Source organism: Orycteropus afer, unplaced genomic scaffold (genome assembly GCF_000298275.1).
Source record: "Orycteropus afer afer isolate SDZICR_OR568_19922 unplaced genomic scaffold, OryAfe1.0 scaffold00026, whole genome shotgun sequence".
Lineage (NCBI taxonomy): Eukaryota > Metazoa > Chordata > Mammalia > Tubulidentata > Orycteropodidae > Orycteropus > Orycteropus afer.
Window position 1 is genome coordinate 10,011,916 of NW_006921613.1, and position 13,553 is coordinate 10,025,468.

Consider the following 13,553-nt stretch of genomic DNA (forward strand, 5'->3'; position numbering starts at 1 on the left):
GACTCATGGCAGTTCCATGTATGCAGACTATAACTGCTCCATAGGATTATCAAGGCTGTAAACTTTTGGAAGCACATTGCCAGACCTATACTCTGAAATACCTCTGAGTGGATTTCACCTGCCAACCTTGCCGCTAACAGTTGAATGCTTAACCATTTGTGCCACCCATTTTCCAATAAAAACACCACATGATGAATAATGTTAGTTCATCCTACTGTGGGCGATGCCAAGATTGATCATTTGGTCAGAAGATATATATTTATTTTAGTTTTTTAAGTATGGCAACTGATTCTTATAGGGAGCTCTGGTGGCATGGTGCCTAAGGCATATACAATTAAGGTCTATCTCTTTCCTGTTGTATATTTTCAATGCATCAATATTCTTCTGAACTTCTGGGATCGCTAAAAAGTGCTTTTCTTTGGTTATCATAGTTGGATGATTTACCTGAAAATTCACCAATCAATATAGTTCAGACTCCAATTCCTATTACGACCTCTGTTCCCAAACGTGCAAAGAGTCAGAAGAAGAAAGCTTTAGCAGCAGCTCTTGCTACAGCTCAAGAATATTCAGAAATAAGTATGGAGCAAAAAAAATTACAGGTATATATTCCTTTGTGATAATAAATGTGATAAGTTATTTGCTAAGTTTGGGGGGATGTACAGAGGAATGATAAGTATCATCTTAAATTGCCACACTTTCACATTAAAGTAAAAATAAGTATTTTCATGTTCATCTTGCAGGAAGCTTTGTCAAAGGCAGCTGGAAAAAAGAATAAAACACCTGTGCAGCTAGATTTGGGAGACATGTTAGCTGCTCTGGAGAAACAACAGCAGGCAATGAAAGCACGGCAGATTACTAATACTCGACCTCTGTCATATACAGGTGATAGCATTAGTCTAAGTAAATGCTCTTTGGCTTTGGTAATATATTTTAGTTTTGTATTGTTAATATAAAATTCTTGTAGTTACACACACACACACACACACACACATACACTAATGTTAGCTCAGACCACAAACCTTCTCTTTCCTTGGACTCCTACATTATTAAGTCCAGCAGCACATCCTGTGTATTTTACATTTAAAACCTATCCAGAATCTAACTACTCACCAGCTTCTCTTCTGCCACCCTAGTAGTCCCCATCATTTTACTCCACTGTAGTTCTTGCTTATCTGCTATTGCCCTTTGCCTCTCACCACCCCAGGTCTATTTTAAAAGAAGTGATTTTTTTAAAAATATAAGTCGTATCATGTCACTTCACCGCTCAAAACTCTCCAGTGGCTCTTCTTCTCAGTTGGAGTGAAGCCAAAGTCCTAAAGCCCGATCTTCCCTGACCGGTTCCTTCTTCACCCTCATCCACATTCGCTCCTCACTGTGCTCTAGCAACATTATTGTCTTTGTTGTTTATCCACATACCTAGCATATTCTTAATTTAGTATCTTTATGCTCGCTCTTTCCCCAGATAGAATTTGTTGTCTCATGTCTTCATGTTTCTACTTAAATGTTAGTTGGTGTGCATTTTGAAGCAGTAACCTTATTTTTTTCTTCTTCATAGGTTGAAATAAAAATCATAAAAAGCTTGGCTGTCTTAGCTGTCGGTTATCCAATTTAAAACCAAATGACAAACATAGGTTTTTTATTTTTAATTTTCTGTCTTATTTATATATATATATATATATAGTGATTTGGGTGAAGATTTACAGAGCAAATTAACTTTCCATACAGCAGTTCACATGTACTTTGTCTCATGTCATTGACCACAGTTTACCACAATGCAACAGCTCCCCTCTTACTTCCTCCCCATAGTTACCTCTTCCCAGTGTCCACCCCTCCATACACTCCTGCCCCCTGAGCTGTCTCCCTGTGCATAAGCAGCCCTTCTTTCTCCCATGATTTTTCTCTCCAAGGAGTGTATCTACTTGAGGTAAAAAAACATATGCATTTTGATCAGATTGTGTGTCATGTGTCGGTGTGTAGGAGAAGATGATCCGGTTTTCTGTTGAAACGATCATTTCTATTTTAACTAACCTCATGAAGTTCAGAGCTCAGTAGCTCTGATGTGTTCCCTCATTTCTTTTCATGGTCTTTGTTTAAAAAGGGTGAGACCTGTGACAGAGGGGGAGGCACCAATAAAAAGCACTGATATCAAGAGGCAGAAGTGAACTTTCTGTTTCCTCTGTTCCTGTGTAGTGTGACTATTGCTTACTGACAAAAAACAAAAAAAGCAACTATATATAAAATTAATCCTGTGTGCAAAATGTTTAAACTTGTGGCTCCTTACCGATCTAGTATAAACCTTAGGTAACTAAGTTACAAAACTTGGATAATTAAACTTTTGAATAATTATTGTAAAAATAATTTCCAATGCATACTGAACTTAAGAATTGTGTGTGCTGAGTTGGAGAGATAGTAATATCTCTCTTAGAGTAAAGAACTGAGAGTTAACAATGTTATGGAAGCATTGTGACCTAGTGATTAAAAGAAGGGTCTCTGGAGTCTAACTGCCCAAGTTTGAATCCTCTTCTTCCACATTTTCCCTTGGTAAATTGCTTATCTTACCAGTGCTTTTACTTCTTTGAGGATTAATGAGATGGTGCATGTAAAGTTCTTAGAGTGTCAGATGTAATCACTCAGTAAGTGTTAACTAATCTTATTACAGAGAAGAAATCACTAACCTGTGATACTTTAAAAGACTTATTATTACAGCTTTGATTGATTTAGCAGATGTTAGTATATACAGCCATAAACATTCAAAGCACGGTGTCGGGAACTATTGGGATTACAAATATGATTAAGATATACCTGTGGTCAAGAAGTTAATAATCTGGTTGGGGAGGAAGACATACACAGATAACTAATAAACAGTAGTGACTTAGGAAAGATATAAGAAAAATTATTTGAAGTTGCAGAAGAGAAAGTGATTCATATGGAAGTATGGAGAGGTTCTTAGGAATTCTTCATAAAGATGGCATTTGAACTGGGTTTTGAAGTAGGATTCTTGACAGATATAAATGAAATTAACTCCAGTTTTTATCAGTGTTTAAATTGGAGAGTGTTGATTACAGAGGAAGTTTTTGGGAAATCCAAGCAAAGGATGAGACTAGGAGGAATGAAAGGATTATAAGGAGTCAGGAAGGTTATTGATAGAATATAGAAATAGGTCAAAGATGACTCCAAACTCTCTGGCTTGGAGGACTGTCATGGTGGTGAGGGCTATGTTGATAGTAAACAGGATCTGGATCATGGAAGAAGAGTTTTGTTGGGAAATGCTAGTGAGGGAGGGTGATCATTGTGGTTGTTATTTAGCAGTTTAGGTTAGGAGTCGGGGATTTTTAGACAAATGATATTTGAAGCCGTGGGACTATGTAAGATTGCCAGGAGAAAGAAAAATCAGGATAAAGATGTTCAGTAAGTCTTGGGGAATGCTCAGAGTTAAAAAGCAGAAGGAAGAACCAGAAAGATAGGGTTGAGGAAGAAATATTGGAGAATGTAATGGCACTGAAGGTAAGGATAGACTTTTGAGGGAGAGAATGTGGGCTTTGCTGCGAAGCTAGAATAGGATGAAGACTCAGTTGTATTTGGGAATTGTAGAATTATGGTTGATCCTTGGTAATAGCAGCCATATTGTAATGATTTGGTAAGTGATGATGAGATAATAGGGAAGAAAGGAAAGTGATAGTACCTTAGCTTGAAGGAAGTTAGTTAAGGGGAGGATTTTGTTGGTTTGCCTTTTTCTTTTTTTTAACTAGAGGAGATTTTAGCATGTGGGAAGTCAAGGAAAATAGTGAGTGATTAAGGAGGAGCTTGAATGATGTGAGGAGGAAGAAATGCAGTAAGATCCTAAAGCACAGGTGGTTGGAGAGCCTTGGATGGATAAGGATGCCTGATACCCCCTCTCAGGTGGTTTGTAAGTTCATAAGTTTATATTTGGGTAACATCTTAGCAAAGTGGGAGGGAAGCTTCTCTGCTAGAGTAAAAGAATTGAGATCAAAGGCTGAGGGATTTTGAAGGTTTGGGGTAGCTATGGGAGAATTAAAGAGTGTCTACCAGGCATTAAAGAATTACTGACTAGTACTGAGAGGGAAAAAAAAAAATCACATTATTCTTTACTGACAGACTGAAATAAAAGGAGTGTGAGTCTACATATATGAGTGTAAATGGAATCAGTAGGATAAGGAGAAGTTCAGAATTTTGAAATTTCAGAAGCAGAATGGTTCTGGCTGAAGATCAGTTGCAAGAAATTGCCATGCTTGTGAGTCGTAGTGGTAGAGTAGAGCTGATCACTGCTTGCTGCTTTGGACTGCTAAATGAATTAATCTCATTCATTTTGTCTCTTTTTCTTATAGAGGCTAAGAAGATGGATAAGAGTGGTATCTCTGGGCACTGCATAGCTATGTATTTGCTCCTATTACTGGGATGTCTGTTTTTTTCCATGGGAAAAGGATGTTCTTGTTTTTGTAGGTTTGTCATTGGAAATTCTGAAAGTATGTTGTTTTGGCTATAATAGTAAAACTAATGTTCTTGTTTGTTTTTAGTGGCCACTGCAGCTTCTTTTCACACTAAAGACTCTGCTAGCAGAAAATCTTTAACCAAAAGTCAGACATCCTTAAGTTCTTTAGACATTACTTCCTCCAAAGCAAAAAAAGGAAAAGAGAAGGAAATTGCAAAACTAAAACGACCTACAGCACTTAAAAAGGTAAATTAAAATCCATGGGTGTTTATTTTATAGAATAAATAAAGGTTTAAATCTGTTCTGCGAAAGTACTTCTGCTGTTTTAGCCAAAAGATTATTGTGAAGTTTTCATAGACATATCTGCATCTTTATAGCTATTTCAAGGTTGGGGATATCAGTAGCATCATAGCTATCTTTATGTGTAGAATAAGACTCTAGAAAATGAATTATTTCTGAGGTTAAAACAGCAACAGCAGCAAAAACCTTACAACATTTTATATACAAAGACACAGGAATCTAGGAATCAGAAGCTTTGGATTCTAGTACTAATGTCAGTGCCTATTATGTAGCTTTAGGCAAACCTTTCTTTCTCTCATCTTCATCAGCCATAAGTCAGGGATTATATCTGCCCTGCTTTGGAATTGTTATTAGAAGGATCAGAATGAGATAGTGTATGTCCAGAGTATTGAAAACTGCAAAAGGGAAATCAGTGTAACCCTATGACCTGATTTCAAAACTTTTCATTTTATCCATATTTTGAAAAAACGGTTTGGTTTGTTACCCAGGATTTTTTTTTTTCCCCACTATGAACCAATTACATGTTTATTCAGTACTGTAACATTGGTAACCAGGATACCCCAGCTTATCTCCAGCTAGGAGAAACTCAGGTAAGCAAATACTGCTGTTGTTAGGTGCCATCAAGTTGATTCCACCTTACGGCAACCCTCTGTATAACAGAATGAAGCTGCCTGGTCCCGTGCCATCTTCACAGTTGTCATACTTGAGCCCATTGTCACAGACGCTTTTGTCAGTCCTTCTCATTGAGAGTCTTCCCATTTTTCACTAGTCCTGTACTTTACTAAGTATATCTTCCTCCAGGAATTGATCCCTTTTGATAACATGACCAAAGTATAAGAGATGAAGTCTTGCCATTCTCATTTCTAGGGAGCATTCTGGCTGTACTTCCTCCAGATAGATTTGTTCATTCTCTAAAATTCATGGTACATTCAGTATTTGCCAACACCATAATTCAAATGCATATATTCTTCTGTGGTCTTCTTTATTCGTTGTCCAGCTCTCACAAGCACGTGAGGCTATTGAAAATACTGTGGCTTAGATCAGGCTCACTTTAGTCTTCAAAGTGATGTCTTTGCTCTTTTGCATTGATTGTGGAGATAAATAATACGTAGAAAGTAACTCCAGGTTGATCAATGCATACCTGGATACATTTGTCAGCTAGCATTCAACGATGTGTTAATAAAATGAATTTATTTTAACATCATATTATCAGGCTTGTTCAAAACAAAACAACCCTCTAAAAATCCTTTAATCTTAGGAAGAAAGGAAATGAAGTCAGTAAAAACCCAGAAAATGGATGTTGCTGTGCTACTCAGCAGTTTTCCATCAATAAGCAAGTTGCTTGATTACATTTCAGCTGCAACTATAGCAATAATACCATTAAGTAAAATCTCAGAACTTGTAGACTGCCTGTTTATTTTTCTAGGTGTCTTTTCTGAAGCATGGTGATCTGCAGCAGGTTGAAAATTTGCCTTTAGATTAAAATGACAGGGAAGAGATGGTCACAAACCCTACGTGAACATTCATAGTTGTAGCTGATAAATCTTGCAATAGCATTTTAACATGAATTTTCATTAAAGGACAGACTGGACTTATTTGGGAGCCCTTATAGCTTCCATTAATAGAAGTCCAAGCAGAGACTGGGTGGCTGCTTCTGTAAAGGAAAGCCAAGCAATCAAGGGGACTGATAAAATAATACCACCAAGTTCCTTGTTTACAATGAAGCTTTTGAGTAAATATTAAAAATTGTGTATATATTTTGTATATATTATTGTCTGCTTTTCAGAGAGAGATTTTTTTTCTAAGCAGAGAAATAATTACACTAATAATCTTCCTAGAAATCACCATTTTAGTCATTGACAGATCTTAAATTTGAGGAACAGTGTTTCTTGCAACTTGTTACTTACGTTAGTGTCACTTACAATCTCAAATATGCTAATGTATTTGCCTAAGGCCCATATGCTCTTTTTTAGTTTTGTTTTAAGTGAAAGTTTACATGGCAGTTTGTCCTGTGCCATTGTTTACAGTTTTTACGTTGTGTCAACATTCCCATTATTTCCATTCTGTTTGTTCTGTTTCCACTGATCTAGTCTCCCTTCCCTTCCTTCCCATCTCACCCTTGCTTTTGGGGAAATGTTGACGGTTTGGTTTATATATAGTCACCTAGGGTTTCAAAAATGAAGCAGATGTTGTTTGAAAGCTGTAGTATTCTGTAGTATAATTGCCTTCCTTTATTTTGGATACAGTGTGTCAACTTACAGTGCCCAAAATTATATTTACCTTTTGGCCATTCTGTTCCTACTCTTTAAAAACAAGTAGTCAGCTAAAATCCTCATGACCGTTTTTAAGTGAACTGCTATACCTGTGGAAGAGTGTACTCTGTAATCATTCAGTACATATTTAAAGAGTGATTAAGAATTAAAGACTGCTAATGACTTTTAGGTAATTTTGAAAGAAAGAGAGGAAAAGAAGGGGCGCTTAACTGTGGACCACAGTCTTTTGGGATCTGAGGAACCAGTAGAAATGCCCCTAGATTTTATTGATGATCTGCCACAGGAGGTGGTTTCCCAGGAAGGTAAGAATGTTTTTCTCTGTTCTAATGGCATGGGCCAGAGTATTTTAATCGAGTATTTAATTACTAGTTATGTACCAAATTGGAGGATGTGCTCCACCTTTTGTCTAAATTTTTATTTTTGAGATTTGTGTCTTTTAATGATGATCTTGGGAAATAAAGGGCAGGGCACGTGTTACATAGTAGGTCTATGACATTTTTGGATATTTCAATCTAGAATTTGTTATAAACTATCAAATCTATGACTACAGCCAAAACATGAGATTTCTCCTGTAGCTTAATTTTTTTTTTCTTTCATTTTTGTCTTACTTAGTATTTAGAAAATTACTGGTTATCCTTTTCAGGGCTATTTTCCATTAATTCACTTTTGTTGATTTTCTATCTTCCTTCTGTGGAATTTATGTTCTCACAGTGAGTAAAGAATTGCACAGAGATTGGTCAGTCAGATTCAGGCCTGTACAATAGCCAGCATTTATGATTCTAGTTTGAACTTTCTTCTGAAATTTATACTATGGAAGAAAAAATTCAGAGAGACCTGGCTAGGTCCCTTTTCCTGCTGGTATATATTTGTTTCTTAACTTTTTGTAACATAGTTAAATCTGATTTATATGTAAGTTGAGCAGCAATACTCCATTGTTTTTAGAAACATGAGTTTATTTTTAAGGATTGTTCAACTCACACATACTTGGTTAGGATTACCAAATTATTCTCAATTTAATATGATTACTTGAATATTCAGTTGTCTCTATCCTTAATTCAGGAAGTGTTTATTGAATACCTATGTGTGCTTTGTAGCATAGTGCCTAAGGCACTTGACTGCTAACCAGAAGTTGTGGTTCAACCCCACCAGTTACTGCTCAGAAGGAAGGTTGGGCAATCTACTTCTGTCATGATACTGCCTTGGAAACCCAAGGAGGGGCTGCTATGAGTTGGGTCCGACTCAGTGGCACAACAGCAACAACATGTATGCTTTAGTAATTGGGGGTGGAGGTTAGGGAATGTAATAAAGATTTATAGTCAACTGGTCATATTATCAAAGAACTTAAAATCTTACATGAAGATAAGAAGATATATGTGTAAATTTGCTGATATACTGCCTGAATATACAAACATTAAATTATTTATTGAGTTTAGCTAGAAAGAGATTCAGAAGTTAATACCTTTGTTCTTTAATTCAGATCTTCTAGGAATACATGTTTGGATAATTTGATCTTCCTTCTATCTCCTTTGTAGAGACTTACAGGCTGTACTTGATTTTTAAGAGTATATTTTAATAGATAATAGGAAGACTTCATTTTTGTAGTGTATGAAAATTATTTATTTGTGATATGAAAAATGATTTATTTGTGATATGAAAAATGCCCAACTTGTTAGTTTCTAGAAAATTTGGAAGTGACTCAGAAGACAACTGCTACTTTATTTTGATCAACATGGAGCATTTGGCATTTGAAGTTTCTAATTTCTTTCCCCTCCCTCCACATCTCCACAGATACTGGACTGAGCATGCCCAGTGATACTTCACTCTCTCCAGCAAGTCAGAACTCTCCATATTGTATGACACCTGTGTCACAAGGCTCTCCTGCTAGTTCTGGGATAGGCAGTCCAATGGCATCTTCAACAATAACCAAAATCCACAGCAAAAGATTTAGAGAGTAAGTTTTATTATTGTTACTGAGGTTGACTAATTTAAGTATCTTGATTGTAGTTCTGATTTTAGTATTTTAAGTTTTACTCAGTCAGTTGAGCAGACAAAACATCAAAGATCTTTAAGTTCATCAGATTTTGTTTAACAGCTGATTTTATTATATTTAAAGCATTTTCCTTTGGTCAGCTGTCAATGTTCATATGAAAGTGGACATTAAATATATTTTCTTTATATTGGATAGTATTTATACCCAGAAAATCTAGCCTTTTACACTTTATACTTCAAGTGCCATAGTATGAATTTTTCCCAAAAAATATTTTTGCTTTTTACATATTATTGAAACTTCAAAAAACCTTTCTAACCAATTACTTAGAGGTTTCTAAGACCCTATTTACATGAAGTAGACCTAGTAAATAAACCTGTTTGTTCTTGAGAAGATATTTCTGAGTTTTAAAATTGAGGTAATTAATGTAGGGGATAACAAAATATGATACCATATCTATGAATAACCTTAAACTAATAGTCTGTGAAAACCTGTAGGATTTTGGTATTTGTATGTTGTTGTTGTTGTTGTTTGCCATCGAGTTGGACCCGACTCATAGTGACCCCTCATTGGGTTTCCAAGGCAGTATCGCTTCGGAAGTAGATTGCCCAATCTTCCTTCCGAGGAGAGGCTGGTGGATTTGAACCGCCAGCCTTCTGGTTAGCAGTCAAGTGCCTTAGGCACTATGCTACCAGAGCTCCTATATGTGACTTAATTTTACCTTGAAAAATTACAGCTGAAAAAATCCCAGGGAAAGTATAATCTATGTGACTCTGGACCACATTGGTTTGTTCTATTCCTTTTTCTTATATAATTCTTGCCCAGATTTGTAAAGTCAATTAAATGTCAAATAACAAATGTGGAGCAAATGAAACACTTGGTGTTCTGGTTATCTAGTGCCGCTCTGACAAGAATATACCACAGATGGGATGGCCTTAACAAACAGGAGTTTATTCTCTTACAGTTCATGGGAGGTTAGAAGTCCAAGTTCAAAGTGCTAGGCTCTAGGGGCTGTGTAAAATCCCCTCGACCTTGGGCTTCAGCTCTGCCTCTTGCTCCCAGTCCACTGAAGCTAGAGGCATCTCTTCACTCAGGCAACTACTGGCTGCTGAGGCTAACAAGCCCAAAGTTGACAAATAAAATGGCACGGTCCCGATGTTACCAAACCACACGGCAGGCATTAATTCAAGTCCATTTTAAGTCCCAAGGTTGGCAGAGCATGGGAGGCTGCTGAACAATGACATGGCTATGTGCAGGGTCCGAGTATGCCATGAGCTGGAGACCATTCCCAAAGCTGTGGCTTATGTATGGGAAGCAGACCACATACCCAAAGGCCGCTGTTCAGCTGCTCACAGTAGATTCCACCATCGAGTTGATTACCAGTCTCATCATGCGGAATACTACATCCAGCTTCCCAGCTACTCAACCAGGCCTAGCCAAGTTGACACACAAACTTAACCACCACACTTGGGTAATAAAAATGTTGGATATGTATGAAATAAACAGCTTGAAGGAAAAGAAAAAGAATGAGGAAAATTACAGTTTTTGATGTTTTATTCTTTAATTGTATTTTTTAACTTTGCATATTTAAACTATGATACTTAATGTTTATTCCCTAAATTTGTCTAGTTACTCTTAAGTAGTGTCCTACTTGTTCTTATTTAAACACATAATCAAAAACAAAAACAAAAAAAGGCCCCAGGGGAGACAGATGGGTGTATAAGGTGAAAGTTTACACCAGATTGGTACACGCCTTAGAATAATCAATCATGGGAGATCAGAAGGGCTTTATTTGTGCAAAGTCATAGCTCAGAGGGCAGAAAAGTATAGGAAAGGACACAGGGAAAAGGTGACAACAAGGAGAAGGTAGGAAGAGAGCTATTACATTGTGGGAATTTGCAGTCAATGACATGAAACAGAATATGTATGAATTGCTGTATGGAAAATGAATTTGCTTTGTAAACTTTCACCCAAATCACCATTTAAAAAAAAAAAAAATTTTTTTTTTTTTTTTTTGGTCTTAAAGAATGGTGTGCCTAGATGTTTCTACTATACAGGGTAATTTAGAAGTGGAAATTCGCTTGCCTGGTTATTCCCAGATTAGAATTTTTGCCAAATCTCCTTATTAATTGCCTGCTTGTGATAGACAGGAGGAAATATGAATGACTTCCTTATGTCTGAAATATAGTGGCTTCACACTTACTTTTTTTTACAACACATTTTGCTGTGATTTAGGTGAAAGTTTACTTAGCAAATCAGTTCTTTTTTAATTGTGATTTGGGTGAAAAGTTTGCAGAGCAAATTTGTTTTCGTCATTTCATACATGTTTCTTTTATGACATTGATTGCACTCCCCACAGTGTAACAGCTTTCTTCCCACTTCCTTCCTGTGGTTACCCTTTCCCTGTGTCCGTCTTTCCTATGCATTCTTGCCCTCTGAACTATCTCCCTGTGCAAATGCTGCTCTTCTGATTTTCCATGGTTGAATGTTTTAAGACATGTACCTGCCTGGTGTAAATGTTCACCTTGTGGGCCTGTCTGTTGTTTGGTTGGAAGACAGGAGTGAGTCCAGTTCCAAGTCTAAAGGGTGACTAGGGGCCATAGTCTCAGCAGTTTTCCTAGTCTCTATCAGACCAGTAAGCCTGGTCTTTTTTATGATTTTTTGAGTTTTGTTCCACATTGTTCTCTTATTCCATCCAAGATCTCCTGTACTGATCCCTTTCCAAGTAGTGGATAGCGGTAACTGGCTCACACTTAATTCTTTTCTGTTTTTTGCATTATAGCCATACGTGATCTCAGGAAGGGCCTCATTCTGTTGTTGTATCTTACATAAAAACGTGTGATCTTTATTTCAAGGTGTCTTTGGTTTTGGCTTCAGTTTGATTATTGAGTTTATCCTCCATAGCCATAGAATTTTATGCTAGATGGGATCATTAAATCCATCCTGCCTAAGTCCTTATTTTTATACATAAGTAACCCAATTCCCGGAGATTGCGATTTACCAAGCTTGGAAGATGAGTTATTGGTGTTAGGGCCTTCATTTAGCTTCTGTGGAATTATATTTCTTTTCTACTACACACATCTTTGATATTCAATTGGAATGAAATAACTTTATATTTCCTTATCAAAAACATCTCAGAAGGAAGGTTGGGGAATCTACTTCTATAGTGATACTACCTCGGAAACCCAAGGAGGGGTCGCTATGAGTCTGATCCGACTCGACGGCAGTGTGGGTTTGGGTTTTGGTTTGGTTTATCAAAAACATTATACTTGTTTTTACTTAATAGCATACTAACACTTGATTTATAGGCTTACAAATTTAATAATTGAGAGTTCGGATAGTACTTCTTTGACTTAAATGTATCTTTTATGTAAAAGCCAGTCTGTTGGAATTCGGAAATGAGAATCCCAGTCACTCTTCTGTTTTTCTAAATTGACTGAAGGATTTAAGAAGTTTTAAGGACTTTTTATGAGCACTTCTTACTGGATGTATTTTTTTTTTTAATAAAGTAGTTTTATAACAAGGAAAATAAATTTAGGATGGAGTTATGATTTTTGCTTTCCTTTACAGGTATTGTAATCAGGTTCTTTGTAAAGAGATTGATGAATGTGTGACTCTTCTTCTCCAAGAGCTTGTCAGTTTCCAGGAACGCATTTACCAAAAGGATCCTGTAAGAGCAAAAGCAAGGAGACGACTGGTTATGGGCCTAAGAGAGGTTACCAAACATATGAAGTTAAACAAGATCAAGTGTGTTATAATTTCTCCAAACTGTGAAAAAATCCAGTCCAAAGGTAATGCACGTTTTGCTTTTGAAGTATCTTGATATATATTTAATGTAGTGGTAGGATAATAGAGTTAATTTCAAGGTGGAAGCCCTATGTCTTTCTCATTGGAGTTTAGCTGTAAAACAAAATATTGAGTATGAGGGATGAACATATTTATCTCCCAATACCAAAAATTAAATAGTGTAATTGAGATTGGATTGTAAAGAAAATTTTCATCTGTGACCCTTAGAGAAGGATTTAGATTGGGTTCACTAAGTTTTCCTTCAGTGATGGTCAGAGTGGGACTAGTAGGAATATATTTCTTTACTTCTGCAAATGTACACTCTGCTTTTTAAACTTTTATGTACTTTGTTTGGTGTCCTCCTTCTCTTAAAAAGGATTAGAAAAAATATTAAGGTCTCTGTTGCTACTTATGATAGTGATGACTTACCTCCCAGAAACCAGCAGTTATATACTGAATCTCTTGAGTGAGCTGGCACATGAATACTTTACCATGTTATGCGCCCTTGTGTGACCATTTTGGTGGCAGGGCAGACAGATGAATGGAGTAGCCAGCACCACTAGTACTCGTAGTAGTATTCGTAATAGACATATCCATGGGGGTGCAAAAACGACAAGGAGGCCACATGTTCTGACCTCCTCTAACCCTACAAGGGGAAGGCAGGATTACCAGCAGTAACCCAAGGCCTATTACTGCCAGGCCAGACATGTTGCCTCCCTCCAGTCCTTTCTCCAACCGTTCCTCCCAGAGCACCCAC

At 36.8% G+C, this 13,553-nt stretch overlaps 1 protein-coding gene across 1 annotated transcript in view; it reads left to right on the forward strand.

Annotated features, from left to right (window-relative positions):
- SECISBP2L (SECIS binding protein 2 like) overlaps nt 1-13,553 on the forward strand; it is an 82,154-nt gene that overhangs the window by 30,639 nt on the left and 37,962 nt on the right. Inside the window, exons 10-15 of the mRNA XM_007935199.2 lie at nt 432-599; nt 741-882; nt 4,536-4,696; nt 7,193-7,325; nt 8,812-8,974; nt 12,581-12,801. Coding sequence (XP_007933390.1) covers nt 432-599; nt 741-882; nt 4,536-4,696; nt 7,193-7,325; nt 8,812-8,974; nt 12,581-12,801 — 988 coding nt within the window. The remainder of the gene's footprint in view (nt 1-431; nt 600-740; nt 883-4,535; nt 4,697-7,192; nt 7,326-8,811; nt 8,975-12,580; nt 12,802-13,553) is intronic.